The 24,725-nt window shown below is 53.1% G+C and overlaps 14 protein-coding genes across 14 annotated transcripts; 6 read left to right on the top strand and 8 right to left on the bottom strand.

Moving 5' to 3' along the window:
* The first annotated feature begins 440 nt into the window (after nt 1-440).
* SODALDRAFT_331270 (folylpolyglutamate synthase) lies at nt 441-2,291 on the top strand. The gene has a single exon (XM_028611420.1). The coding sequence runs from the start codon at nt 671-673 to the stop codon at nt 1,964-1,966; it is 1,296 nt and encodes a 431-aa protein (XP_028469335.1). The 5' UTR covers nt 441-670; the 3' UTR covers nt 1,967-2,291.
* Nucleotides 2,292-2,397: 106 nt separating this feature from the next.
* SODALDRAFT_331269 (hypothetical protein) lies at nt 2,398-3,460 on the top strand. The gene is made up of 2 exons (XM_028611419.1): nt 2,398-2,626; nt 2,704-3,460. The coding sequence occupies exons 1-2, from the start codon at nt 2,421-2,423 to the stop codon at nt 3,290-3,292; spliced, it is 795 nt and encodes a 264-aa protein (XP_028469334.1). The 5' UTR covers nt 2,398-2,420; the 3' UTR covers nt 3,293-3,460.
* On the bottom strand, nt 3,301-4,816 carry SODALDRAFT_349492 (hypothetical protein). The gene is made up of 2 exons (XM_028613426.1): nt 4,019-4,816; nt 3,301-3,882 (listed from the first exon to the last, which is right to left on the bottom strand). The coding sequence occupies exons 1-2, from the start codon at nt 4,704-4,706 to the stop codon at nt 3,362-3,364; spliced, it is 1,209 nt and encodes a 402-aa protein (XP_028469333.1). The 5' UTR covers nt 4,707-4,816; the 3' UTR covers nt 3,301-3,361.
* Nucleotides 4,817-5,905: 1,089 nt separating this feature from the next.
* SODALDRAFT_322639 (ICE2 protein) lies at nt 5,906-7,300 on the bottom strand (the record flags this gene model as incomplete). The annotated part of the gene is made up of 2 exons (XM_028609741.1): nt 5,906-6,682; nt 6,779-7,300. The coding sequence occupies 2 exons, from the start codon at nt 7,298-7,300 to the stop codon at nt 5,906-5,908; spliced, it is 1,299 nt and encodes a 432-aa protein (XP_028469332.1).
* Nucleotides 7,301-8,931: 1,631 nt separating this feature from the next.
* SODALDRAFT_377190 (hypothetical protein) lies at nt 8,932-9,518 on the bottom strand (the record flags this gene model as incomplete). The annotated part of the gene is made up of 2 exons (XM_028614890.1): nt 9,450-9,518; nt 8,932-9,357 (listed from the first exon to the last, which is right to left on the bottom strand). Exons 1-2 carry the CDS (start codon nt 9,489-9,491, stop codon nt 8,932-8,934), a joined length of 468 nt encoding a protein of 155 aa, XP_028469331.1. The 5' UTR covers nt 9,492-9,518.
* A 507-nt stretch (nt 9,519-10,025) lies between these two features.
* On the top strand, nt 10,026-11,977 carry SODALDRAFT_292295 (dihydroceramide delta(4)-desaturase). The gene is made up of 2 exons (XM_028608687.1): nt 10,026-10,545; nt 10,628-11,977. Exons 1-2 carry the CDS (start codon nt 10,348-10,350, stop codon nt 11,579-11,581), a joined length of 1,152 nt encoding a protein of 383 aa, XP_028469330.1. The 5' UTR covers nt 10,026-10,347; the 3' UTR covers nt 11,582-11,977.
* Nucleotides 11,978-12,217: 240 nt separating this feature from the next.
* Nucleotides 12,218-13,434, bottom strand: SODALDRAFT_272060 (MSP domain-containing protein; the record flags this gene model as incomplete). Its single annotated transcript, XM_028607807.1, has 7 exons — nt 12,218-12,625; nt 12,681-12,785; nt 12,870-12,985; nt 13,043-13,101; nt 13,172-13,194; nt 13,251-13,321; nt 13,395-13,434. 7 exons carry the CDS (start codon nt 13,432-13,434, stop codon nt 12,218-12,220), a joined length of 822 nt encoding a protein of 273 aa, XP_028469329.1.
* A 547-nt stretch (nt 13,435-13,981) lies between these two features.
* On the top strand, nt 13,982-15,650 carry SODALDRAFT_331264 (hypothetical protein). The gene is made up of 3 exons (XM_028611418.1): nt 13,982-14,319; nt 14,396-14,624; nt 14,688-15,650. The coding sequence occupies exons 1-3, from the start codon at nt 14,235-14,237 to the stop codon at nt 15,328-15,330; spliced, it is 957 nt and encodes a 318-aa protein (XP_028469328.1). The 5' UTR covers nt 13,982-14,234; the 3' UTR covers nt 15,331-15,650.
* Nucleotides 15,651-15,772: 122 nt separating this feature from the next.
* SODALDRAFT_271328 (hypothetical protein) lies at nt 15,773-16,387 on the bottom strand (the record flags this gene model as incomplete). Its single annotated transcript, XM_028607766.1, has 4 exons — nt 15,773-15,819; nt 15,885-16,020; nt 16,095-16,172; nt 16,319-16,387. The coding sequence occupies 4 exons, from the start codon at nt 16,385-16,387 to the stop codon at nt 15,773-15,775; spliced, it is 330 nt and encodes a 109-aa protein (XP_028469327.1).
* Nucleotides 16,388-17,324: 937 nt separating this feature from the next.
* On the top strand, nt 17,325-19,079 carry SODALDRAFT_270443 (hypothetical protein; the record flags this gene model as incomplete). Its single annotated transcript, XM_028607716.1, has 6 exons — nt 17,325-17,544; nt 17,600-17,985; nt 18,046-18,212; nt 18,273-18,486; nt 18,541-18,726; nt 18,786-19,079. The coding sequence occupies 6 exons, from the start codon at nt 17,325-17,327 to the stop codon at nt 19,077-19,079; spliced, it is 1,467 nt and encodes a 488-aa protein (XP_028469326.1).
* A 66-nt stretch (nt 19,080-19,145) lies between these two features.
* On the bottom strand, nt 19,146-20,521 carry SODALDRAFT_331260 (hypothetical protein). The gene is made up of 4 exons (XM_028611417.1): nt 20,149-20,521; nt 19,831-20,044; nt 19,746-19,760; nt 19,146-19,660 (listed from the first exon to the last, which is right to left on the bottom strand). The coding sequence occupies exons 1-4, from the start codon at nt 20,334-20,336 to the stop codon at nt 19,634-19,636; spliced, it is 444 nt and encodes a 147-aa protein (XP_028469325.1). The 5' UTR covers nt 20,337-20,521; the 3' UTR covers nt 19,146-19,633.
* A 149-nt stretch (nt 20,522-20,670) lies between these two features.
* Nucleotides 20,671-21,812, top strand: SODALDRAFT_331259 (hypothetical protein). The gene has a single exon (XM_028611416.1). It carries the CDS (start codon nt 20,969-20,971, stop codon nt 21,515-21,517), a length of 549 nt encoding a protein of 182 aa, XP_028469324.1. The 5' UTR covers nt 20,671-20,968; the 3' UTR covers nt 21,518-21,812.
* Nucleotides 21,717-22,655, bottom strand: SODALDRAFT_331258 (NADH-ubiquinone oxidoreductase 21.3 kDa subunit). The gene is made up of 3 exons (XM_028611415.1): nt 22,629-22,655; nt 21,968-22,488; nt 21,717-21,885 (listed from the first exon to the last, which is right to left on the bottom strand). The coding sequence occupies exons 1-3, from the start codon at nt 22,641-22,643 to the stop codon at nt 21,861-21,863; spliced, it is 561 nt and encodes a 186-aa protein (XP_028469323.1). The 5' UTR covers nt 22,644-22,655; the 3' UTR covers nt 21,717-21,860.
* Nucleotides 22,656-23,040: 385 nt separating this feature from the next.
* On the bottom strand, nt 23,041-24,247 carry SODALDRAFT_331257 (AhpC-TSA-domain-containing protein). Its single transcript, XM_028611414.1, has 2 exons — nt 23,696-24,247; nt 23,041-23,518 (listed from the first exon to the last, which is right to left on the bottom strand). The coding sequence occupies exons 1-2, from the start codon at nt 24,015-24,017 to the stop codon at nt 23,184-23,186; spliced, it is 657 nt and encodes a 218-aa protein (XP_028469322.1). The 5' UTR covers nt 24,018-24,247; the 3' UTR covers nt 23,041-23,183.
* Nucleotides 24,248-24,725: the final 478 nt, after the last annotated feature.

Here is a 24,725-nt window from a genome sequence, read left to right as displayed (position 1 = left end):
GGTGCCTGCCTTGGTCTTGCGTCAGGAATAGCTAAGGTAAGTAAGGTACAACGTAATTAATAAGGGACATACATGCCTTGGTCCAGAATTGTTAGTGGGGTACTTTTGGGTTCTCACATTCAGTGGGATAAGTTAAAGTACACTCTATTAGCCTGCACCGATCAACAACATATGAACCTGTGCCACGCTCCCGTTTCTTCGAGTCCTGTTCCGGGTGCGGTTGTAGGTGAGTACTTATCCATATCGATACTCTTACTCGAATACGGAGGTATATGGACATCTTTAGGAAAGAAAATGAAATGGGAGTTATTCCCAGGCAATCGGCATCCGCGTAAGAAGGTACCTAGGGACTTTGCGTTCCACATGAGCATGGGCGATAAACGTCCTGATAAGGAGATAGATAATACCGCCTGCTCGCAAATACAAATACCTCTGAGGATTGGAGTTGGGAGCTCACCATCCACTGACCCAGCAGCAATGGAATGAATCCACGACAAGAATGGCTGACGATATGATGGTCGCCGCGTCACCAATACCATAGCATCATTGGTCATTTAAAGCTGAATGCGTCCCATGGTCGTATCATGAAGGACGAAGCCAACACAGTCATCAACCCCCAGACCAACTCAGAGCCATTCGTGGCGGCCGCTCCGCCATCAACAAGTCCATCATGAAAGGGGTTAGCCTCGAACTCGGCCGCATGGCACGCGCCATGGCTTCCATCACCCAGAAATGGGACGCCATCCATGTGGCCGGTACCAACGGGAAGGGTTCTGTGTGCACGTATCTCTCCGCCCTCTGCCAACGCTTCAAGATCGAAAACGGCCTCTTCACCTCGCCCTACCTAGTAGAGCCGCGCGACGCCATCAAAACCAACGGTGTCCCCATAACGGCGCAAAAGTACAACCAGCTCCGCCAACAGGTGCTGGATGGCCAAGCGCGACGCCAGTCGCAACAATCCACCCACCCCGTTCTCGAGGAGCAGTCTCTGTCTTCTCTCACCGAGTTCGAAATAGGCACGCTCGTAGCCTTTTCTGCCTTTGATGATGCCAACGTCGCGACTGGCATTGTCGAAGTCGGACTTGGCGGTAGGCTAGATTCCACCAATGCCTTGGCCAGGAAGAAAGTCACCGTTATCACCAAAATCGGTCTGGATCATCAGAAGCTCTTGGGCGACACCTTGCCGCTGATCGCGCAAGAGAAGGCCGCTATCATGAGGACCAGCGTCCCGTGCGTTGTAGATGGGAGCAACCCGCCCGAGGTTCTCGACGTATTTGCCAGGCACGCTTTCGCCGTGGGCGCTCCGCTTCATGTGACTACGGAGCAGGAAGGTCTCCTAGAAGAGCTCTCTCAGTCTGACATCATGCCTCACCAGGCGCAGAATATGGCCTGTGCCATCACCGCTTTCCGCTTGGCGTTCCCGGAGCTTCGCCTGTCCATCAGTGATGCGCTACCCCTCTTGAAAGGCACCACTCACTTGGGGAGGCTGTCCTGGATAGAGGTGAAACTTGACCCCCAAGACTCGGAAGAGGCGAAGAGGATCCTCATCGACGGCGCACATAATCCTCAATCCGCGGAGACGCTGGCTACCTTTGTGGAGAGTCGAGTTAGGCAGAACGCCGGCCAATCTATCACCTGGATCGTGGCCGTCTCCAAACAGGACGGCAAGGACGCCGCGGGTATGCTCCGTACGCTCGTGCGTCCAGGTGACAGTGTGGTCTGCGTGGCGTTCAGCAGGAGGCCCACCATGCCTTGGGTTGAGCCCGTCAAGCCTTCGTCGCTGCGCGAAATTGTGACAAAGCTAGGTGTTCCATGTCTGAGTTTTGAGGAGTCGGGTGAAGGCGAAGGTAGAGGGTCTTTGGCGGCGGGTATCGCGGAGGTGATCCGACGGGACGGGCCTGTGGTTCTGACTGGCAGCTTGTATTTAGTGGGAGATGCGTACCGATTGTACGACCGGTCCCTTTGATTCCAAACGATGAGGCTTTCTAGACGGGAATCGATTATTTTCGGATGGAGATCGGCAAGGTGGACTGTCGTCACGAGAAACATGCGGTCCGTGAAGGTCGTCGTTCTGCCCATCCCTTGGGCTCCGAAAAAGACTTCCAAGCCTTGTTTTTTCATAAGCCATTGTTCATCTTGAAAGAGACACCCGTCCCATCGGACCGTATGCTATTGAATGCAAGAAACCAGAGTCCTTCTGTAATTGAACTGGCTACCTCGTGTCAGCCAGCGCGTTCTCGGTCTCTGGCGGTGATGTCTTTCTTGTCTCTTCGAACGGGGTGCCTCAAGATCATGTAAATCGGGAAAATCACATGATTTTCCAGTTTTCGGTCATTATTCCTGATTTAATATTAAATACCCCAATGGACAAGACAAACTTCAACTTCTTACATGCATCTTCGCTGCGAGTGCGACACAAGATGCCACCATCAACACCCACACCCGACCACCTAATTATAGTCTGCTGCCACGGTATCTGGACAGGCGGACCAAGCCGCGGCGCCGACGAAGCTGAGTGGCTCATCGCCGACTTCCAAGCTGGGGAGACACCAACCTTCATAGAACATATCAAAGCCGGCCTAACCTGTCTCCGGGATGATCCGCATGCCGAGCTCGTCTTCTCAGGGCAAGTCGCCGACTTTTTCCTTCCCCTGACTCGTTTCGAGGACCTAAATCTAACAAGTCGGCGAACGCTCAAATCAGCGGCCCAACAAGGACAGAGACTCGTCGTCTCTCCGAAGCACAGAGCTACGCCAACCTCGCCTCGTCCAACGCCTATTTCAACATCCTCCCCGCCGAAGATGCGGCAAACCGCATCTTCGTGGACGAACAGGCGCTTGACTCATACCACAACGTCCTATTTCCCTTGGTTCACTTTTGGCGACGCCGCGGAAGGGTCGGCTCGCCTTCTTGGCCCGGTAGACTCACGGTCGTCAGCCACGCCTTCAAGCGCCCGCGGATCGTTCAGGGTCACTGCGCGGCCATCGGGTTCCCGCTCGACAGGGTCGAGTTTGTCGGCGTTGACCCTCCGGGGATGGTCCCCGCGGCCGACGGCGAAGTGGCAAAGACCGGTGCAATTGCGGGAGTCCAACGCGCAGTGGATCAGTGGACGGCTGATCCGCATGGTGTGGGGCCGGTGTTGGCCGGGAAAAGGGCAAGTAGGAACCCCTGGGGCGTTAGTCAATGGCTCTTTGTTTCGCGGGAGGAAAGGGCGCGGAGCGGGCTTTTGACGAGAATGTTGGATGATGGAGGGGAGGCCCTGGTCGATGGGGAAGTGAGACCGTGGGCTTAAGCAGGTCCACGAATGCATGCAGATATTCATAGACGATCGTGCATGTATTAATATTAAGTGCAGCGCCGTCTAGATCTTCGACCGACCCTCATCACCTGCAGTCCTAGAGCCTGACTCTGTCGCAGATGTATCAGCTACGGGAGCGGACTCCACCTCGTCAAGCAAGAATCGGCAAGCATCTTTCACCATGCCATCACTAAATACATGGCCGACACCTTCGTATACTATATTTTCCACAACCAAGCCAAGGTCGGCGTAACATGTCCGAGTAGCGTTCTCCAAAAACTCCACGAACGGACGGGCCATGGTATACGGCACCAACTTGTCGTCGCCGCCCGAGCAGACCAGCACTTTCTTTCCTCGAACGTGGTTATCCAGAATGCCCCGCAACCTGCGCTGTTCCTCTGGGGAGAGGGTGGCAGTGGCCTCCGGAATAGGGGCAGTGCCGAAGAGAATACCTTTGGGATCATGTCTCAAGCAAGCGCGGACGAGATCCCGGGGGAAGTCTCTGCTACCCAGGAACGAAGCACCGTCGTCGTCTGCCCTGAAGGTAGTGAGCTTGGACAACTTCGCCCGGTTAGACATGAGCGCTGTGGTCACCACATCGTCAGCCGAGTACAAGTACACATATCCTCATGACAACCACTCATTCAAGTTTTCAATGGGGCGTCGGGCTGCCGTTCTGGAGGGAACCTGCAGAGGCGGGAACACGAATGGAATACTCACCCATGTAATCAGGACAGCCGATGATGACCACACCAGCTTTGATTCTTTCTTCGGCGAACAGGGCCTGCCATGCGCTATGCCCGCCCAGACTCACGCCCAGCACGAGATGTTGGTCGACTTCGACATCCCATTCCGCCCTGCTTCCGCCTCTCCCCTCGCCACTCCGTTGAAGGATCGACTCCACCTCCATCCTCACGTAGCCAGCTACCAGGTCCATCAGCCCCTGGGTGTCAGTTACCATTCCCGCAATGCCACCAAACATGTCGACGGCGTGCGCTGGGTTCCCGTTGCGCCACGCCCGGTTCGCACGCTCCTCGACCATCCGACCTCCGTGGTTTCGTTGATCAAACGCTAGGGCGAGGAGTCCGCGCCTCCCCCTGCTGCTTCTCTTCTGCTGCTGCTGCTGCTGCTGCTGCTGCTGCTGTTGTTGTTGTTGCTGCTGTTCTTGTCGACAATGCCATTCGCTCATGATGCGGTCTGCGAAGGAACCCATGTCTTCTTTGCTCCTGGTGCGCGGGTGATGGAGCCACAGGCACGAGAGACCAGAGAGCCCCTGTTCCGATAACGTTGCCGAGGCAAGTTCCTCAAGGCCATAGACATCGCAGGGGAGGCCAGCCATGAGGATGGTCCGCTTGGACACTTGGGGCTTGAGAGTTGGTGGGGGCATGGGATTCTCGGGGCCAGACATGATCACTTTGAGGGGATTGTGTGATACAAGGGCGTTCCGATCTTCACAGAAAACTGGGGTTGTTATATACTGATGAGATGGTTCAACTGAACCCTGAACTTGCTCATGAATGCCCCTCGTCGGTCGGTTGAGGTATGGCCGGCAACAAGTCGACGGATATACCGAGGAGCCTTCCTCATTGGCCAATATTTCATGGAAGTACGGGGTAATTACGACTGACACTGTAAGTACGACTTATCAACTATGGGAGTATGACCTACGCACTGAAGGTCCTCGACCATGAGCACCACGACAGCTACCTTATATACTATATATCTTCATAATCGTGGTCATCGGAACCGAATTGGGTGAGCATCTCTCCCGTTCCTTACCGAATTATCCGAAAGTCCACCATTATTATCCGGATATTCTGCTCATCGGCGGTCTCAAAGTACGAGCTCATGAGGTCCTATCGCCGCTGGCTTCATCAGTTGTTGTCAAAAGTTGAACCAGATCGACCAATTCCACCAGGTGCTTTGTTGTTGAAAGAAAACCACCTTGACTTGACCATTTGAGATACTGTCCAGGGTGCCAAGAGCCAGGAATTGCACTGGGGTTACAATAAAGAGTAAGACCTCAGGTGGTCTTCAAGACCGAGGAACACGGTATAGATGCCCAGTCACCACTCACCCATCGAGACGACGTGACAAGCACACAGCGGGGACTCGCAATTTTCACTTTGAATGTCCAGATCGCTAATGCTAGTTGTACCGAATGTGCCTATAACACAGCAAGAAAAGGCTCAGGTGAAGGGGGAAGCAAAATAGAAAAGAAAAAAAGACAGAAAAAAGGTGACGTTGACCACCATAGTCGACAGCTATCCCTCACCCCAACGCCAGTATTGCCAACCGCCTGTCATGATTTCCGGATCCTGGATCCCTAAGGTAGTGACAAACGAACATATGCAGTCCGATCCATAGACAAGAAATAAATAAATAAAAAATGCCACCGACGCCCCTCGACTCAGACGCTGGGCTGCCACCATCTTCTCGGTCAATCCCGACCACGACCGTCCCAGGATATCTGATATCTGATATCGCATGATATTCCCATTCTTTTTCCTTTGTTGGCCAGCTCAGATGGAAGAACCCCCACCAGGGGAGCCTACTTGGAAGTGGAGCAGGGAGATCGGCGAGTCGAACACATCCTCTTGATTCGTATCAGTCCATCTTCCAGTGATCGGAATCATCGTTGCCAAGATATAGCTCGACGGCATACAAGCCCATCGTCGCCGCCACGTTCACCCACCGCCACACAGTGCCACCGGCATCTCCGCCGCGCAGCGTCCATCCGTCCGGCCCGTCGCTCGTGCTAAAATGCTGCAGCAGGAGACTGGTGTACATGGCAATCAGGATCGACGGCGAGAAGTAGGATACCAAGCCCAGTAGTCGGCTGGCTGGTTCTGTATCCTCGATACTAGGCTCCTGCATGAGGGCCCGGGCGCCCGACTCGCGCACCGCGGGGATGATACGCGTCGCGCAGTAGAAGACGAACAGTCGGTAGGTAAGAGAGATGATGACCGAAGGGGTGATGGTCTGGAACGCGGCATAGAGGAGCGTCAAAGAGGTGTGGACAACCGAAGGGAGAGAGCCCAGCATGTGCAGGAACGTCGACCACGTGGCCATGATGATAGGAGGCAAGGGCGGGAAATCAGGCTGCGACGAGGCCTGCAGTACCGATTCGGCAGCCTCCGGGGACGGCAGGTAGTCGGTGAAGATCTGGTAGATGCACAGGACGATGTAGGCAAACAGGAGAGACGATTCGACCACGTTGCCCCGCCCGTTGTGGATGCCTTGAGCACACAGGAAGAAGGCTGATGTCATGACGACTCCGATCAGAGTACCGTCGATGTTGCTGATTGACGGGAAATGGGCCACGCGCCAGAGGAAGTAAATCGCGGTGGCGATGATGCCGCCGGAGAACCCGAGCAACACGATCTGCACGTCCTTGTTAGCTCAGATGCAATAAATGAGGCCATTTGTAACTTCATGACAGGGCAAAGGAAAGTGCAATAGCGCAGCATGTTGACGTACCATCCAAGTATCACTCCGTCCCCTATTAACGAGCCACCTCGTGATTTGGCCGGACGATTGGATGACAAGCAGGCTGCAGAACCCCTCCAAGAGCTGAAATACCGGGCTGGAGTACCGCAGCGTGTTATCCCACCCTCCCAAAAAGATCGTCTCCAAGAGACCGCGCTCTCCGAATATCCATTCTCCCCACGATACCGACTTGGATGTTTTCAGGCCAGCAAAGGTCCTCTCAACCCAGTTGGTGCTCCCCGCGTCGACGGCGAAGCGACCCAGCGCCCAGATCAACAACGCCGGCAAAACAAACCACTGAGAAAGGCGCAAGAGGTTCGAAACGGCCCAGCGAACGCGGGAGGTCTCGGGAGTGACGACGCTGATGGTGGAATAGACAAAGTAGAAGGCCGACAGCGCTAAGCTGTACGCCAGCCCGCTGTCTCGGCCACCCACATCGAAGGCGACGGGGATCGAGAGAACGATGCTAAGCAGGAAGATGGAACTGAGGAAAACTCGGAAGAGCCACCACATCGGCACGACGGGCTGGCTTGCGGGAGCCGCGCCGACAGAGATGGAAGAGGGCGGAAATCGGATCGAAAATGTGCCACCCCGATGGTCGACGGGCTCGCTTGCTCACCCACGTGGAAATACCCAGGTAATAGGTCCTGAGGACGGGGGCTAACGGCTGGTCGAGACAAGGAGGGGTTTGATCTCGTGATGTCGGATGGCGATTTCTTGTGGTAGGTGACGGGAAATTGTTGCGGCGCGTGGTCGTGGTGGAGAATCCCTCATCGGCAGGCTCAGAAAGCAAACAACTTGGAAGTCTTGAGTCGGTAACAATCAAAAAGGGAACTTGGCTTGGAGAAGTGTCGGCAGGCTAGACTAGCATCTGTCTTTGCTTATATGGGCCAAGAAAGGGCAATTGTCCATGTAAGAGAGGGATGGACGCTAGACCGCCGAAGCTTTGAAGGTGCAAGAGGTGGCCACTATCTCTGCTAGCTGCTTTACCATACAATTTCGTTATCGGTTGTTATCTTCACGTGCTTCACCATCACTCTGACTGACTTTGCTTTGAGTAACCATTTCCGTCATTACCTCTGATTGGGTAGACAAGGCCAAGTAGACTCCCCACCTTGTCCGTATATTTCTGCGAGGTGTAAGGTAATTATACACTACCTAGGTACCTTAAGGTGGTCTTGATATCCATACGAAGTGTATGTATTGTGTTTTCCCCTTTCATTTTGATCAAGCCATCCAAGGTGTGTTGGGGATTGATCACTTGATAATTAGTGTGCACTTTCTTCAGTCAATAAGTGCCTCTTGATCCCTGTTATGATGCTGCAGTTATAAGGTAATAAAGGTAATATTAGACGCACTACAACATCGTATGTATCAGGTACTGGGCACATTGATGTCATTCCTACCTACCTTACATAAGGTACCTTACATAAGGTACCTTACATAGCCGTTGACATGTGATGATCTCCGTGGGACAGCAGCAAAAGACAAAGTACAGGCATTGCGTGTTGCCTCGCCTGACAAAGAGTCATCTTAGCCTTTTTGGCTAATAAATTAGATTTCTTTTTTAGTACACGTAAAGGACATTGCTATCATAAAGCAGCCCTATTTTCAGCTTATGCTTAGTGTTCTGACACCTTGATTAACGGAGAAAGAATGCTTCCTGTTATCACCAGGGCTGCTCAAGTGGCTTAACTGGTTTACCCCTGTGTTAGAATCGCAAAGACAATCACATCTTGTGAAACCATACCCTGGGCCACCGAGATACCTTTCTGTCACCAGGCTAGGAAATTATTGATATTCAATTCAACGGAACATCGTTGCTGATGATGGGACCAGTGCTGCAGCGCGTGGAACATGGCCCCCCCCCCTCGGGCATTAAGTCTCCCAGGGGAAATGTGTTATAATATCCGTATATCAGATTTCAAGAGGAACCGGGGAATAATCAATTTCGTTTATTATGAAGTATAAATAGCTCGCCTCAGTTCCTACACCAACGATTCTTTATGGATTTCTCATATAATATCTCCACCAAAAGTATTGACCGCCATCATTAGAACTACCATTAGACTCATGAGGTATCGTCTCGTGGTAGCCAAACCACACAAATGTTACTGCCCGTCAAAGACAGCCAGCATCCGACTTCACTTCTGAAAATATGGCATGGGACCTAAGAGCTTGTCGAGAAAATGCTGCAGGGAAGGCTTGGTAGACTCGGGGAGTTCCAGTTGCAACGTTTCGGGAAGACGTTTAGCTACACGAAAATGGTGATCGACCTGGATTTCGGGTGCCGTGAGCGAAGCAGAAATAGGCAAGTCGGCCGCTTCGACTCTTCTCGACTGGTGCGATATGCCGCTGGCCGTGTCCCCAGGAGGATCAGGCAGCGACGCACGGTGGATCAGATGATGGTAAAAAATAGATTGACAGCGTCGGCATCGAGAAATATGCTGAAATTCGTGCAACTGTGGCTGTTGGTCTGTACCGTACCGACATATCAGCGCATATTCCCTCCGGCCTGTGCCTGGATGTTCCTGGACCTCGAAGAAGTAGGCCAAGAAACCATATTCGCTCTTTCGAGCGTTGTGGCTTCTTTCGGGGAGGGAGAATCGAAGGGATATAATAAACGAGAATGCTTTCGAGGCAGGGCCATGTCATGCATTACACTGATCATGTATGAAGCCCCAGGCTGTCCAGCCTTGCTCATGGCCCTGTCACACAAGAGGGTTGGCAGATGAATATTGTGTTCCCATAGAGTCACGGTCAGTCCAATTGTCCCAAGCGACTGGTAAGCATCATCTTGGCCCTTACCTCGAAACAGGTAGTGGGAGCACGAAAATCCAAGAAAAGACCAGCTGATCTGCCAGTTCCATGCTATTATTGGTTGCCTTGGGCGACGAAACAAACGGCGTTCTCGTCCGTGAGACGTGAAAGTTTTGCGGCACGATAACTATTACTTACACAGGCCATCCTACTGTTTCTTCAGAGCAGAGATGCCATTTCCGTCTCCATGTGAGTCCAATACTTATTACCAGGCAGAGAACCCGCGATATTTCATTGCTTTACCCCTCGGGGCTGGCAATTAAACTGTGCTACAAGGTGAACTCACGCTATAATCTTATTGGTCGACAGTAAGGAGAACCCCCTGAAAGCTCCACTAATACCCGGACAGCCACAATCGTGTACCTACGTGACTGCGGTGGCACACGTGCAGGCTGTCCATCGCCCCCAACCTGCCCCAGTCAAAAAATGGATTCACCGCTTGCTCGGGAAAAACCCCTTGCTTAATCCGTATCAGTCGATTTGCGACTGTCTACTCCTGATTTCCGAGCTCTCCACATCCCCTCTTATCCCGATCAGAATTTTGGACGACTACCTACCTACCTACGCACTACAGACGGCTCTGGTCGCACACGACTCGACTATATCAATGTTGGGGACCTAGGATTGCAGCCCCCGTTCCCACTCCTCTCCCACCCTCTCGATAGAGAAACTCCATTGAGAGCACTGTCTGTTGATCAAGTCCATCATCTCTGCGCTCTGTTCAATACGGACTTCTCAATATGTCGACATCATCCACAATTACCCAGCCGTCGAGGCGCAATGCAGTCGCCAAAGGCAAGCCTAGCACCGACGATATCCCCCTGCCCCCAGACTCGGAGCGCGACCCTCTCGAGATCAAGCATCGAGACTTCTTCTGGACCTACACCGAGGAACCGCACCGCTCGCGCCGCCTCGCCATCATCAAGGCTCACCCTGAAGTAGGCACCCTACCTATTCCGTCCATCCTACCTATGCTCTTTTTGGCTTGGTTTCATCTAACGCTTCGAACCTACCTCATAGGTGACCAAGCTTTGCGGTCCGGAACCCCTGACCAAGTATGTCGTTTTGGGCGTTGTGGCTCTCCAGGTCGGCCTAGCATATGCCCTCAGGAACACGTCTTTCTTCAGCTGGAAGTTCTGGCTTGTGGCCTACGTCTTCGGTGCCACGTCGAACCAGAACCTCTTCCTGGCCATCCACGAGATCTCCCACAACCTCGCCTTCCGCTCTCCACTTGCCAATCGCCTCTTCGCCATTGTTGCCAACATACCTATTGGAGTGCCCTACTCCGCCTCTTTCCGCCCTTACCATCTAACCCACCACAAATCCCTCGGCGTCGATGGCCTCGACACTGATCTCCCTACCGCCCTCGAGGCTGTCTTCCTCAACTCCATCCTCGGCAAGGCCTTTTTCTGCACCTGCCAGATCTTCTTCTATGCCATCCGTCCCATGACCATCTTCCGCATTCCTCTGACCTGGGTTCACTTTGTCAACATTGCCGTCCAGCTCGCCTTCGACGCAGCCCTCGTCCACTTCGCCGGCCCCCGAGCCCTACTCTACCTCCTCCTCTCTTCATTCCTCGCTGGCTCCCTACATCCGCTCGCCGGCCACTTCATCGCCGAACACTACGTCTACGAGACCGTCACCCCGGCCCAGCGGGACCCCGCCAACCGCATCCCCGTCCCCGAAACCTTCTCCTACTACGGACCCCTGAATTTCTTCACGTACAACGTTGGCCTGCACAACGAGCACCATGACTTCCCCGCCATTCCCTGGACCCGTCTCCCCGCCCTCCGTCGCATCGCGAGTGAGTTCTACGAGGACCTCCCCTACCACCGCAGTTGGACCTACGCCATCTGGCAGTTCATCTTCGACCAAAATGTCGGCATGAACTGCCGCGTGAAACGCAAGCAGGGCGGTCGCAAGGTTGGCGGCGCCGTTGAAGCGGCATGGAAACAAGAAGAAATCGAGGCGTGAACTGTACAGTACAGACACGATGCAAGGCACATGCGAGTGGATGGTACGGCCCAACGGTATAGCAGCTCCCGATTGTCATTGCTAAGCATGGCTATATTGTTGCCCGTTTTCCGATTATGTATACAACTAGGGGTTTTGGAAGTAACTTCGTAGTGGGCGGGAATTGGCCATGTCAGCGACCAAAGTAGCCCTGGTGGCATGGTGATGACATTGAGACAAAGAAAAAAGACGCGCGGGAAGAGACATGTAATGAAAACCGATATGAGCTAGCCTAGCCAGGTGGAAATCAAGACGCAAGGGAATAGATGTACAGTAAAACGGTTCATCCAGTACAACGGCCCTGCCTCTCATAATAACATAGCCTTCGCCGGGGCGGAATTACCGCGACTTCCTCCTCCCAACGACGCCTCATGTGCCTCCAACGAAACAGCAATGCTTCTCTTTTCCCCGACTCATATAGCCCTGAACAGATGGGGCATCCTAGGGCGCTTACCCTCGCCAGGCCTGATTACAACCACCGAGTAACAATGGGCTCATGTTTCTGCTATGCAATTCGTTCTTGTCCTCAAGGGAATGAGTGCCCGGCTTGAAGGCGTGATTAACGGGATACCAAAAAATCCACGCGAACATGTGTTTTCAGAAGACGAAGTACGCGAGCAAGAAGCTGATGAGGCACAGAAGAGCTACCAGCTGAACCGGCACGCCTTCAACAGTCTGCTGCACTGCGGCGGCCTGCTTGGCGGAAGATGCCTGCACCTTTTCGCTTGCGTTCTTAACGCGCTGGCGTAGACCACTGTCTTGTTGAAGTTGCCGGATCTTCGCCTCGGCTTGCGCGAGCTTCTCCTTGATTTCCTCATATGTCAACTGTGCATTGTGGGTAACTGCGCTCGCAGCAGCAGAAACGACCGACTGGTCGTGTTCGGAGCGGACATCCTCCTCTTTGGAGGCAGCCGAGTCGGCGTCGTACGGGGGAGGGGGACTAAGACGCGCTCGGCTCTCCTCGTTGGGGGAGGAAAAGGTGCGGGTTACGTCGGGCGTACCGGACTAAAAGCTGTTGAGCATTTGTCAAGGGTATCATTTCGATGTTGGCTAAACTAACCGTTGAGTTGTCGCCCGCTGAAGTGCGACTAGGAGTAGTAGCGGCGAGAGAGGATTGGTCGGCAGGAATCCAGTTAACCCTTATCTTTTTCTCCAGAATCGATGCCTTATCCGCAGATTCAAGCTGTGAAAGGAGACGTCAGCGTCCATACCTGTCTACACAATATCATGAAGTCAGGTTTGATCTTACAACATGGACGATGCTTGCAAACTCTTTGTCCGCTGTAATGGGGGCAGACTGGACGAGAAACTTGTCGCGACATTTGGTGCCAGGACCAGGTTCTTGCTTCATGGCCTGGAGGAGCACTATTGTGAACACGTTAGCTGGCACTCCAAGCCGAGTATATTCCGTCCAGCTCATACCGTTGACTTCTACATCCTGTCCAGGTTCGACTCGACCAGAGTTAGGGCGCACGCAGTATCTAGGGTCAGACGAAACAGGGTGAGCTATATGGAAATCGGAGCGGGTGTGGGCAAGGCGGGGAAGTGTACTGTTTCGGGGCCGTCGTTTTGACCTATTGCACATATTAGCTCCTAAGCCTGGCGATAAAGAAATGGCAGCACGGCATACCTTGAACGCAATAGGAAACTTGTTTAGGTTGGTGATCTTCAGGTATTGGGATAGCTCCCTGGTGAATGGTTCTGCAGCACCCTTTTCAGCAAATGAACGGCCAGAGGTGCTGTTGTACTCTCGCGTGCAGATAGGGAGGCATACGCTGGAAGCTCAGCTCGGACGGCTCGATTTCGACTGACATCTTGTATCAGTTTTGAGGTGGGTCGATACGGTCAAGGGAGCCCGAAGATTCGTGGCAAGGAGGTTTCGGGAGTAGGCAGATCAAAGATGAAAAGATGCCCAGTGGTTCAAATGAGTGGCAACAGGACCAAGACTCCAAGAAGTCAGGCCGCGGATAGAGTTGTGAAGATAAAGGAAAGGGAAGAAAAACAATAACCAGCAAAGCAGCAGGCGCGCACGGAGTAAGAATCCAGTTGAGGGAGCGTAATGAGAATAGAACTTTGGGCGTGATGCAAGTAAGGTACGGAAGGCACGGTAGAAGGTTACTTGGTAATATGATGACCTTCTGCAGTGTCCTTTCCCATCTCAATAGAGGGTGGTCTGTCCCGTTCCCGTGTCAGGGTCACGACGTAATCCAAGGCTTAGAAGGTGGTCCGAGCTTCGTGTGCAAAATCGATTATATAATCAAATCGAATATTCATACAACGTAACGTCCGACATCCGCCATGCACCATAACAGGTAGGTACTAAGAATAACGGGCCCGGAGAAACAACATGACGTCCCCAGTCCACTCCTGCAACTCGATGGAGGGGCAATGTTCCGCTAAGACATGACACGACACCTGGAGTGCTTAGAAGACCACAGCTACACAGCAATTCCTTATCGGGTATCTTCACCTAGATACCTTACAAGCTTTCTCTCATTACTGAACAACAGGCCGTCACTGAGTGTTCATTATACCATTGCTTGCTTTTCCTTATTCCAAACCCTTCCTCGAGAACCTGCCATACTGTGGATCTCCACAAGTCACGCCTGTCAACATGACACAGTCCGATCTTGATCTCTTGCTCGACATGGGCTTCGAGCGTGCTCGAGCTGAGCTGGCTGTCAAAAAGAGTGGTGGACGTAAGCTTGATCAACCTATGCTTGACCAACCCCTTCCCTGCCGGGTTTCTTCCCATTGAGGCTAACGAGACCATAGTCCAAGGTGCTCTGGAGTGGTTAGAAACCAACCAAGATAAACCTCTTGAAGAGCTTGCTGCTGCAGGCGCAGGCGCCTCTGGCGACAACGGAAGTGACGATGACGACGCCGACGAGGTCAGGGCCAACATCGCGGCCCTTGAAAGCGGAGCGGCCAAATCGCTGGTTTGCAACGACTGCGGTAAACGCTTCCGAAGCCAGGACCTTGCATCATACCATGCCACCAAGACGTACGCCGTTGTCTCCTTCTTTTATATGCCTCGTATTCGGCGAGCTAACTTGTCTGGTCGCAGGGACCACACCGACTTTTCCGAGTCGACGGAAGAAATAGCTCCCCTCACGGAAGAAGCGAGAAAACAAAAGCTTGAGGAGCTACGGGAGAAGCTCAAGGCCAAGAAAGAAACCCAAGCCCTCCTAGAGAAAGAAGAGCACAAGCGCAATGAGAAGATCCGCCAAAAAGCCACCAAGGAGACCCAGGATCTCAAGGAAGAGATTCAGCGAAAGGAGCAGATCAAAGAAGCCGCCAAGAAGCGACAGGAGAAACTCGAAGACATGGAGGCGAAGAGGCGCATCAAAGCCCAGATCGAGGCAGATAAGGAGGAGAGGCGTCGCAAGGCAGAGGAGGCAAAGGCAGCACGCGAGGGCAGGGCGCCCGTAGCTGCCACCCCTGCGGCACCGCCTTCCCTCCCCAAGGTCACAGCAAACCATTCCGAGGCTCGACTTCGCCTGCAGACCGCCAACGGAAACGTCATGAAGACTCTTCCGGCCGAAACCACGCTCTTCGAGGTTGCGCAGATGCTACAGGTGGAGAACGGACTCCAGATTACCAGCTTCTCGACGACATTTCCCAGGAAGACATTCGAAGGGCACACTGACTTCAGCAAGACACTGAAAGAGGCAGGGCTCGTGCCGAGCTCCGTCTTGATCGCCAAGTAACTATGGGCCTTCGGGATATCGGATTGCTACAGCGTCGAGGGGCGAGATAGATCACAGAGAACCTTGAGGCGACGACTCGCGTCCATAGGTGGGAGACCTGCGAGATGAAGTGACCGAAAAAAGGTCCGTAGGCACCGCATATAGCTCGGATCTAGACCCCAATGCACGTGTACAAAGGCTCACGAAAAACGCTGCCGACGTGACGGATGGTGCGTGGCCGTCCAACTCATTGCAGAATTTCTTTTTTTTGAGGTTGTACCCGAAAACTCCATGTAGTGAGTATTCTTCATCATAGTATCGCATGAGAAGCTACTCTGCCCAGCCATCCAGATCTGGTGCCTCCAGCCCACCCTTTTATGATCGTGCGATTCGTAGAACCCCAGAAGCCATGCAGTCGAAGTACAAACGGAAGGAAGAAATGGTCGTTGCGGAAAGAGGTCGTTTAATCGAAGAGACCGAAGCCCATGTCCTCGTCCGACTCCTCCTTCTCTGTAGCCATGAGTTAGTCTCCACGCTCTTACTCTGTAGACCATGGGTGTTCATGCAAAACCTACCCTCCTCCTTGGCCTCCTCCTTGGGAGCCTCCTCGGCACCGCCAGCAGCGGCACCGCCGGCAGCAGGGGCAGCGGCGGCACCACCACCGGAGCCGACGTTGGACAGGAGCTCCTTCACATCCTTGCCCTCGAGGGCCTGTTATTTCCCAAAGAAAAAATCATCAGCTGTCAGTCGTTTCAGGCTTGTCGTCGTAGTTCGATCGGCCGTACCTTGGCGAACAGAGAGGTCCAGATAGGCTCAACATCCTCGACCTTCGCGGCCTTGATCAGGGTCTGGAGCTTGTCGGCCTATAATCGCGGGTTTTCCATCGTTAGATACGTTTCCAGGAGAGAAGTGGGTGAATTCGTGTGTGGTGGGGGTGGTTGCGCCATTCCCCGAGTGACTGAGGTTGAAAACTGGTAAGCCAAGATGAGAGGCCAAGGCAGGAACTCACAGTGATCTCAACGCCGTCGTCGGCGAGGATGAGCGCCGCATAGGACGAGGCAAGTTCGGCAGTCGACATTGTGTGATGATTGATCGTGCGGGTTGAGACGTGATCAGTTGTCGTGCTGGCGCGGGATGCAAGTTAGAATCTCGAGAGAGGTGGGAGAGTGACAATCGCGACACCAAACGAAAGTAGACTGGGTCCAGCAAAATTGGCAGGGCTTCAGACCTAATTTTCCCGTGCCCTTTCTATTCGTACAATATCAAATTCCTCGGCAGAATTAATTCCCGTTCCGAGTTATCGATGTGCTTTGATTGGATACGACATGCAGCCAATGAGAGGACACAATTCTTTAAAGTTGGGGGGTCACCGGCACACCCCTCCCCCTCCCTTCCAATTTGAGTTCCACAGCCGCCAAGTTCCCCTCCCCCCACGCGCCATCCCTATGCTCCACTGACGTCCAGCCTGCATCTGCATCTTGAATCTGGATGTACGTGTATAAGAGCTTTACGTGTATAATAAAAGTCGACTCCTCGAGGACATTCCAGAAGCTCAACTCGTCTACTTTCTCACAGCCATAATAACCAGAAGTTACAACCTTTGATACTCTCGCATCGACTGCTACGGTAGTCCATCAATCCGTCAAGTCGAGTCTTTACGCTTCCCTGGTGGCACTGAAAGCGGCTTGGAGGACTCGCGTTGTATGTACGTACCGTACGTACCTGGTACGCTTCTCCGCAGTGATCGGCTCTCGACAGCCAGGCCCATGAGCTACACGTACAGTATCTAGCTCACCTTATTAATTAAGCTGCAAACCACGCCACTCCTCCGCTTCAAGCAACGCTGCTTACTCCATCCGCTCTGCGAGGTCATTTCTTTCAGGGCCCTCTCCTCGTCAAATCATCCCCGAGTTTCCTCATCTTCCTCTTCCTCTTCCTCCTCTTCCTCCTCTTCTTACGCAGAAGCCGTACGGGGTTGGATTTGTTCCTAGCGGTCTAACGTCTACCGGATCAACATGGATACTCCGTCTCTGCCTCCGCCTCGGGACGAGGCCGAAAAGGATGTGCTCGAGAAGCTCGTCATTGTCCGCGACAAGCTGCTCCTTCTCAAAAAGGATCGTAAGACATATATGCAGAAACAACATGTCCTTCCACTTTACCGAGAAACGATTGATCAAGTCCGTCGATTAAATCAAGCTCGGTCTGCCAGCCAAGGAGAACTCGACGAGAACATCGGTAGGGAATTAATAACAATGTGCGCCCAGGTCGCTAGCTGACCGCATTCTTGTAGTGGACAGGGTCCTGGATAGCTGCTTCCAGTTGCTGTCCCTCTCATTCATGACCATCGGACAGAATAATACTGCGCCCGCAGCCTACGCCCTTACCTCGACGATCAAGCGGCTTCTGGATCACCTTGCTGAGGTGGACTTGTTCAGCGCCAAGGATCTTGAGAGCATCACGGAAACCCTCAATCTGCTCGTCCGCAACGTCGAGAGGGCACCCGCAGACACTTCGCCTTATTTGATCACTCTCCTCACCAATCGTCTCGAGACTTGCAAACGGGCTCTGGCCAGCTTGTGTAAACGTCTCGATCGGCTGCAAGAGCCGCTGCCTCAGGTCCACGAGAAGCTTATATCCATTCTGCGGTCGATATCCGCGGCGAACACACGGTCTAAGGTACGGTCCCACCCGGGTCAATCGAATGAGGACATAGACACCTTTGCTAATGAACTTCAGTTCTCTTCGTCCGATGTCAAGAACCTCCGCGACCAATTGAAAGAGATCAGCGCAAACTTCAGGTCCGGGGCCTACAAGACACCCGAGGGCGAATACCCTGCAGGAAGTGAAGAAATTGATGCTCTCTTGAGAAAGTGTCTCTTGTGGGCCGATATTGTTTTAGAAAGGTACACAGCGACGACCCATCTCACTTTTGATGTCGCTGATACTTACTGCATTGAAAATAGGCGAGGCGTCATTCCGGAATCGTTCAAGTCCACGTATGATGTGCTAGTGCGCATGCGAAACGACTTGGAGAAACTCTCCATCACTAGCAAATGGGCCTTGCGTGAAGCAGACTTATATGACTACCAGCGGCAGCTGGATAGAATCGATGAGAGCAGAGTCGACGGAAACTGGCTGGACGAAGATGGCAACAAGGCTGAGCTTTACGTGCAACGGGTATGTCCTCATGATTCACCGATATAGGAACTGCACCTACTGACATTTCCATAGACACTGCTCTACTTGGTCAGGAGAAGCTACGGCTACATCTACTTCCTTATGATTTCATCGAACCCCGTCTCGGAAGCCCTACAGCCAGTATTCAACCAACTGCAGACGCTGAAGAAGTGTCTCATTGAAGTTAAAAACTCTGGCGGGGTGTCCTCTATCAGGGAACTGTACCCATACAGCCTAAAGGTCGGTACTTTTTCATCACCCATTTGACAAGGAGCGACAGACTGCTGACGAGGTTGCAGGTCAACTCGATCGATAACATGCGTGTCGATGGAAAGTTTATGTTCAACGGTGACATTCCGGAAGGGCAAGGAAGCGTTAATGAGCTTCTTGCCGAGTGCTACGAATTATGTTACGAGCTGAGAGTCGATCTAGAGACAAGACCGGCACAAGACGACGATACCGACGAAGATGAGGATTCTGAGGCAGTCGAGGGACCTGGCACCTCCGAGGCGGAGGCTGAAGAGCTAGCCGCATCTCTCGCCGACACCACACTTGAGCCCAGGCGAGAAACTCAGACACGGGCTACTGTCTAGTGAAAGTCTTTGTTCTCGAGGGAATTCATTAACAGCTTAGCCCTCTGTGACACTAAGTCATGGCGGTGAGGATGAAGAGCGAGGGTTTAGACAAGGGTTTCGTCGAATTGCCCGCTAATCAAATCTTGGGGGTACGTTTTTTTTTTTATAATGGTCGTCGGAAGAGACCCTCACTGGTGCATTCGCATTCGCAGGCCGAAATGGAACCATGGTGATTTGTCTGGGCGACATTTCTTCTTTTTTATTTTATTTTTATTTTTTTTATACATTCTCTGTGCTCAGGATTCTTCGGTGACAAGACCAACTCGGCCAAAACGGTCTTTCAAACCCGGCCGTGAGGAAGGGGATGGACCCCGGGAGTTCTGCTGGGTCCGGGGGTTGAAGGGACTCTAGCAGCAAATGTGGAAAAAGCTCGTGTCCGGACATGCAAGAGCGGGGGACTCTTGAATTACCTCTTCTAAGAGACAGATGAACTATAGCATGGCAGCGGTAAAGCCCTCAGGAACCCAGCCCCCCTGCTTTTACCAGAACGCGGTCACTGTGATCGTTTTCGATCACGGAGCCCTGAAGGCGCACTTGAACTAGTCAATGTTAGTTGCCCATCCTCAACATAAAGGGAAAACCAGGCCTGTCGGTTGATTCAGTGAGGCAAGTATCAAAACTTACAGGCCAGATTTGGACCTACGGTTCGAGTCTCGTCAGCAATGTACAGTGGGTCAGGACAGAGTGGGTGCAGCGAGGGCCAAACAACATTATCAAGGTCCCAGACACCGGTCTTCGTGTAGATGTCATTTTTCAGGTGTTCAAGGACCTCTTCTCTCGTCTCAGCTATGCATACGAGTGTACTTCCGCTGAACTTGAAGCTGGACGGGTCACTCTCGTCCTCAGGGACTTCATCAAGGAGGGCGCCGCCCATCTTGTAGATGCCAGCATCAAACTTGGGCTTAAGGTCGGCGAAATGCGTGCTGCATGTCACCGAGGGCGGATTGGGGCCTATTGTCAGAAGAGGCCAAAACAATGCGAAGCACGACCAAGGGAGGGAAAGGGGGGAAACGTTGGAGGAACATACGGGCGTACTTCGAGGCGCTTGGCTTTGACGCCGGGCTTGTCGGGGACGACGACGAGCCATTCGTACTTTAAAGGGACGGAGGAGGATGACATCCTGAAGGTGGTATGATGAGCTATAAATGGGCCAGGGGACCTGAGGCGAACGGAATTGAGCAGTGATGATGGTCGAGGGAAGAGACGGGAGGCCATGAGGTGTGTGGACCAAATGGGTATATCCCAAAGCACTGGGTCTTATAACTTATGAACACAAGTAGCAACAGGTAGGTAAAGTACTCGTAGCCGACGTCAGACTCCCGAATAGGAGCTATCCAATAATTACCTATACATTAGGTGAATGTGGACAGGTTGTGAGGGGTCGATGTCACCCGGCGCCTTAAAATTGACGCTTGTACCATATAATTCCAAAGCCGAGCTCGGAGCCGTACAGCGGGAACTCGGAAATCCTGAAGAGGATATACAGAGTACGGATAGAACCCATCGGAAACTATCGTAAAGAATACAGACTTATTGCTAGGAGAAAGTGATTTGTGATCTGGGTTGCCCAAATTTAACGTTCTCTATAATACGACCAAGATCCCATTATGAACAGAGAAAAGGTCCCTGGTTATTAATCGTGGCGACTCTCGAATCTGAGTAGGTAAAAGCGCGTGAAATTATTGCTCCAACTTGCCCCCCACCTGCTTTTTAGAACCGCAATACCGCAACCTCACACATACCCCAACGCAACAAGCATTGGTTCTATATTGAAACCTACCGGCTTATCGAAAAAGAAACAAAAAAGAAAAAAGTAGAAAATCACTTCTGTGAGATATACGGACAAGATGCCCTCGTCCGTTTCCGACCCCTTCGAAGACATCTTCAATCTGGAGGACCGGTTTTATAATGAAGGGTATGAACAAGGATCGCGAGACGGCATCCTAGCAGGCAGGATAGAGGGCCGCTCTGTCGGCATTTCCAAGGGCTTCGATAAATTTCTTGAGGGCGGTCGAGTCTATGGCAAGTCTCTCGTCTGGGCCAACAGGATTCACCTGTCGTCATCGTCTCCTTCACGGTTATCAACATCTGCCACAACCACGGACGGTCTATCTAGTCAGCAGAGCCGGGTGGCAGAGGAGAGTTCCCGGAAATGCTCCCTGCCGCCGCTACCAACCAACAATGCCCGGCTGCAGAAGAACATCGTGGCCCTGCATGCGCTCGTGGAGCCAGATACACTTTCCACGGAAAACAGCGACGAAGCGGTGAACGATTTCGACGACCGCATCAAGAAGGCCCAGGGACGAGTGAAGGTTATCGAGCGGGTGGTTGGGGAGCAGCCACTGGAAGCCGCCACGACCGGTCCTGGCACGACTGAGGCCAACACGAGGATCTGAAGAGAATGTCCAATATGTTGTGGGAATGAGAGCTTCTCATCAAATAGCATGGCGCAATGGTTCGAAGGACTGGACTGCAATTTCACGGGTATGTGGATTGGTGAAAGATAGGCAGGGCTGCACGATATGGGCGGGCAAGTTGAAATATCTCACCTCACACAGGTAGTTCGTGTAAAGTGCAACGAGGGGATTGAAGCTGTAAGACAAAAAAATAAAATAAAAATTTAGATGGTAGCTTAGGACTGCAACTTAGGTAGTCTAAGATTTCTAAGACTTGCTTCTCATACACGGCCGCTCTCTAGGCTCCCTGTGTCTTTTAACATCACCACCCCGCCACCCCTGTTCATGAGAACGTCCGGCAAGGATAGCTGGAAAATGAGGTTAGCCATTCAGTGCCCAAACCTCGAATACGGCAGTCAGAAAAGCCTGGACAAAGGGAAAAAGACGCACCCATCGCCATAGGCCTGATCCTCGTTGGGCTTGAACTTGTAAACATGCCACGATCCGTCGGCCTGGATCCTCTCGCCCGCCGGGGTGGGCGGCAAGCCATTGACGAAAACGTCCTTACTGACCTCCTCAATAGCCTTGCCCTTGTTCTCCAGAAACGCAGCGAGGCCGCCTTTCTTCTCGCCCTCAGCCCGGGCCTCGACGAGGGCCTGCTCGCCCGCCTCGCCGATGAGCTCGACTTTCGGGTTCGCGGCGGACCCGACGGTGAGCAGGCTCACCACGTCGGACTGCGAGACCACGCTGAGCTTGGGGTAGGCACGGCGGGTGTCGCGGCGGAAGTAGGCATTGTCGGCGATGTCGCCCGCGGGAATGGTGACGGGGTCGTCGTAGGTGAGGGGATCGAGGGCGCCCGGCGTCGGGTTGCGGAAGGTCGCGTTGAGGGGCACGCCGGAGGAGCGGTTCGGGTCAATGGCGAGGGCGCGGCGGATACGCTCGTAGATACCGGTCGATTGAAGGGTATGCTTCTGTTCGGGATGTTAACTGGCTTGCCATGATTGCCAGACAATGCCGTGGTTTGCGGAGAGGCGAAGAGTCGTCGTCGGGAAGTGGCGGTACATGGGCATGAACTCGCTCGGAGAAAGGGACAGCATGCATATCACGTTACCTTGGAGATCTCCATGACGCCGCCCGCAGCTTTCGAGACTGCCTTGGAGGCCATGTTGGGCGGTGTTAGTGGTCGGAAGAGCGACGATGAAGTCCGTGGTTCGTGCCGGGCGGGAGGGGAGGTTGCCTTTGGTCTGGCCTGTCAGGTATTCGGCTACAGGTATGGAAACGAACAGTTGAATACCTTAATGTGGGTCATGAAGAGGTAATTGAGGAACTGTCATTGGGCGGCAAGCAGTCCATTAGCTAAGCACCAAACGCCGAGAACATTGAGAACCCAAGCAGGATGATCAACCAACTACGAAGGACGATGACCAACAATATAATCCCTTCCTCCACCCGTCGGTCCGTCACGCATTGCTTCCCTTCCCTTATGGGCTTTCGGCATGTTCATAATCCACACTTTCGAGCCACTCCTGCACCCGGAAAGCCCGAGCTTTGCGTTCGGTCTTGGAAATGGTGTACTGCCTCGCAGGCCGCTCGACTTCTATTGCCAGAGCTTTCTACGCCTTGGCTTTGTCCGTCTCGGCTTCCTCTTCACCGGTGTCCTCCGCTTCTACTTCACTTTCGTCTCCTTGTTATCCTTCATCTGACTGACGACCTCCTTCGCGACCTCGACCGTAGCCGCAGGACCTCCGGGCTCGGCCGCCAGGACTTTCCCCTCCTTGCTGACGACGAATATGCCACGCTGCGTCTTGCCAAGCGACGTCTTTAATCCAATGGCGCTGATAAGGGTTCTGTCGGGGTCGCACAAGAGCTCGTACATGAGGCCCTGCTGTTGCTTGAAGCTGGCATTGGCCTTCGGAGAGTCATTGGAAAGCCCGAAGATGGAAAGACCCGTGGATACGAGCTCCGAGTGCGCGTCACGGAAAAACTTGACTTGGTTGGTACCTGGATTTATTTCGAGAGGAACATGTCAGCATACTTGCCCGTCTCCATCGCGACGCGGAGAGGTTTCTCGCAACGAGGCCACCCTTTCGACAACGGATTCCAGGTGTGGTGTCATGAAGAAGTATCAACAGGGATGTGTCAGGTATGTGAAGGGCAAAGAACCCAGGGGTTACTGACATCCGCCCGTCTTGGCCTTGGGATATGTGAAGAGCACAACACCCGCCTCGCTTTGGTCGACAAGGCCCTGGAGCGTAACTTTGGAACCGTCCGATGTTGTGACTTGGCCGCCGAACCCTTCTAGGTTGATACTATCGCCTTGCGCAGGCTTTGCATTTGCAGAGCTCTGCTTGAGTGGCGATGGGGGTTTGACGGGGTCAACAAACTCCTTAGCCTTGGGGATCGTTTTCTTGACTACCGTCTTCTTGACTGCCGTTGTCTTGGCTGGCGGGAGCGGCAGTGCCGGCTCTGGCGCCTTACGTTTGCGCAGGACCATAGGCATATTGACCAATGTGAGGCGTGCGATTTGCGCAGCTGACAACTTGAGGCTGTTGATATGCGACTCGGTTTGGGTCGCGGTGGAGTTGGAATAAGTGATGCAACTGACTGCGCTGTAGCTCCGTTCAGTGAGCGGTACTCACCGGAAGCTAGACGATGAGGCAGAAGACAATGCTGACAGCTAATTGTGGTCGGGTTGAAGTGCTCTGGGTTGTTCCAGACGACGCGCCTACCTACGGAACGCCGCTGGTTAGGTACGCTGGTTATGTAATTTTGGAAGGAGTAGTCTAAGAGACAGGTACGGCACAGTCAGAGCGTCGGAGTCACGTGAACAAGCGGTCTCATGGACCGCTATAATTACTCCGTACGCGACTTATTATTATCTGGCGATAAACCAACCGTCGCCTCTGCTGTCGATCCATGACGAGAAGCATCTAGCAGTTTAAAACAATTGATAGTGAAGAACGATTCTTAATATCACTTTCGACGCATTCGCCGACCTTGCTGGAGAAGCCTCAAGGAGAGTCAGTTCAGCTCAAGCCAGTACACGTAAAGGCGACGACAGTAGTGGGCATCCAAGTTGGTTTCCTCAAGGGTATCAACATTCAGATCACACCGCGATCCGATCTGCTCTTCGCCTTCGGACCACCGGACGTGATGACGTTCTCTTGGAATACCTATACCTACATTCATCGCTATGCCTCTGCGCATG

Source organism: Sodiomyces alkalinus, assembly GCF_003711515.1.
Source record: "Sodiomyces alkalinus F11 unplaced genomic scaffold SODALscaffold_2, whole genome shotgun sequence".
In the NCBI taxonomy this organism is placed as follows: Eukaryota; Fungi; Ascomycota; class Sordariomycetes; order Glomerellales; family Plectosphaerellaceae; genus Sodiomyces; species Sodiomyces alkalinus.
Note: the sequence above shows the minus strand (reverse complement) of the source record. Positions and strands in the feature narration are given on the sequence as shown.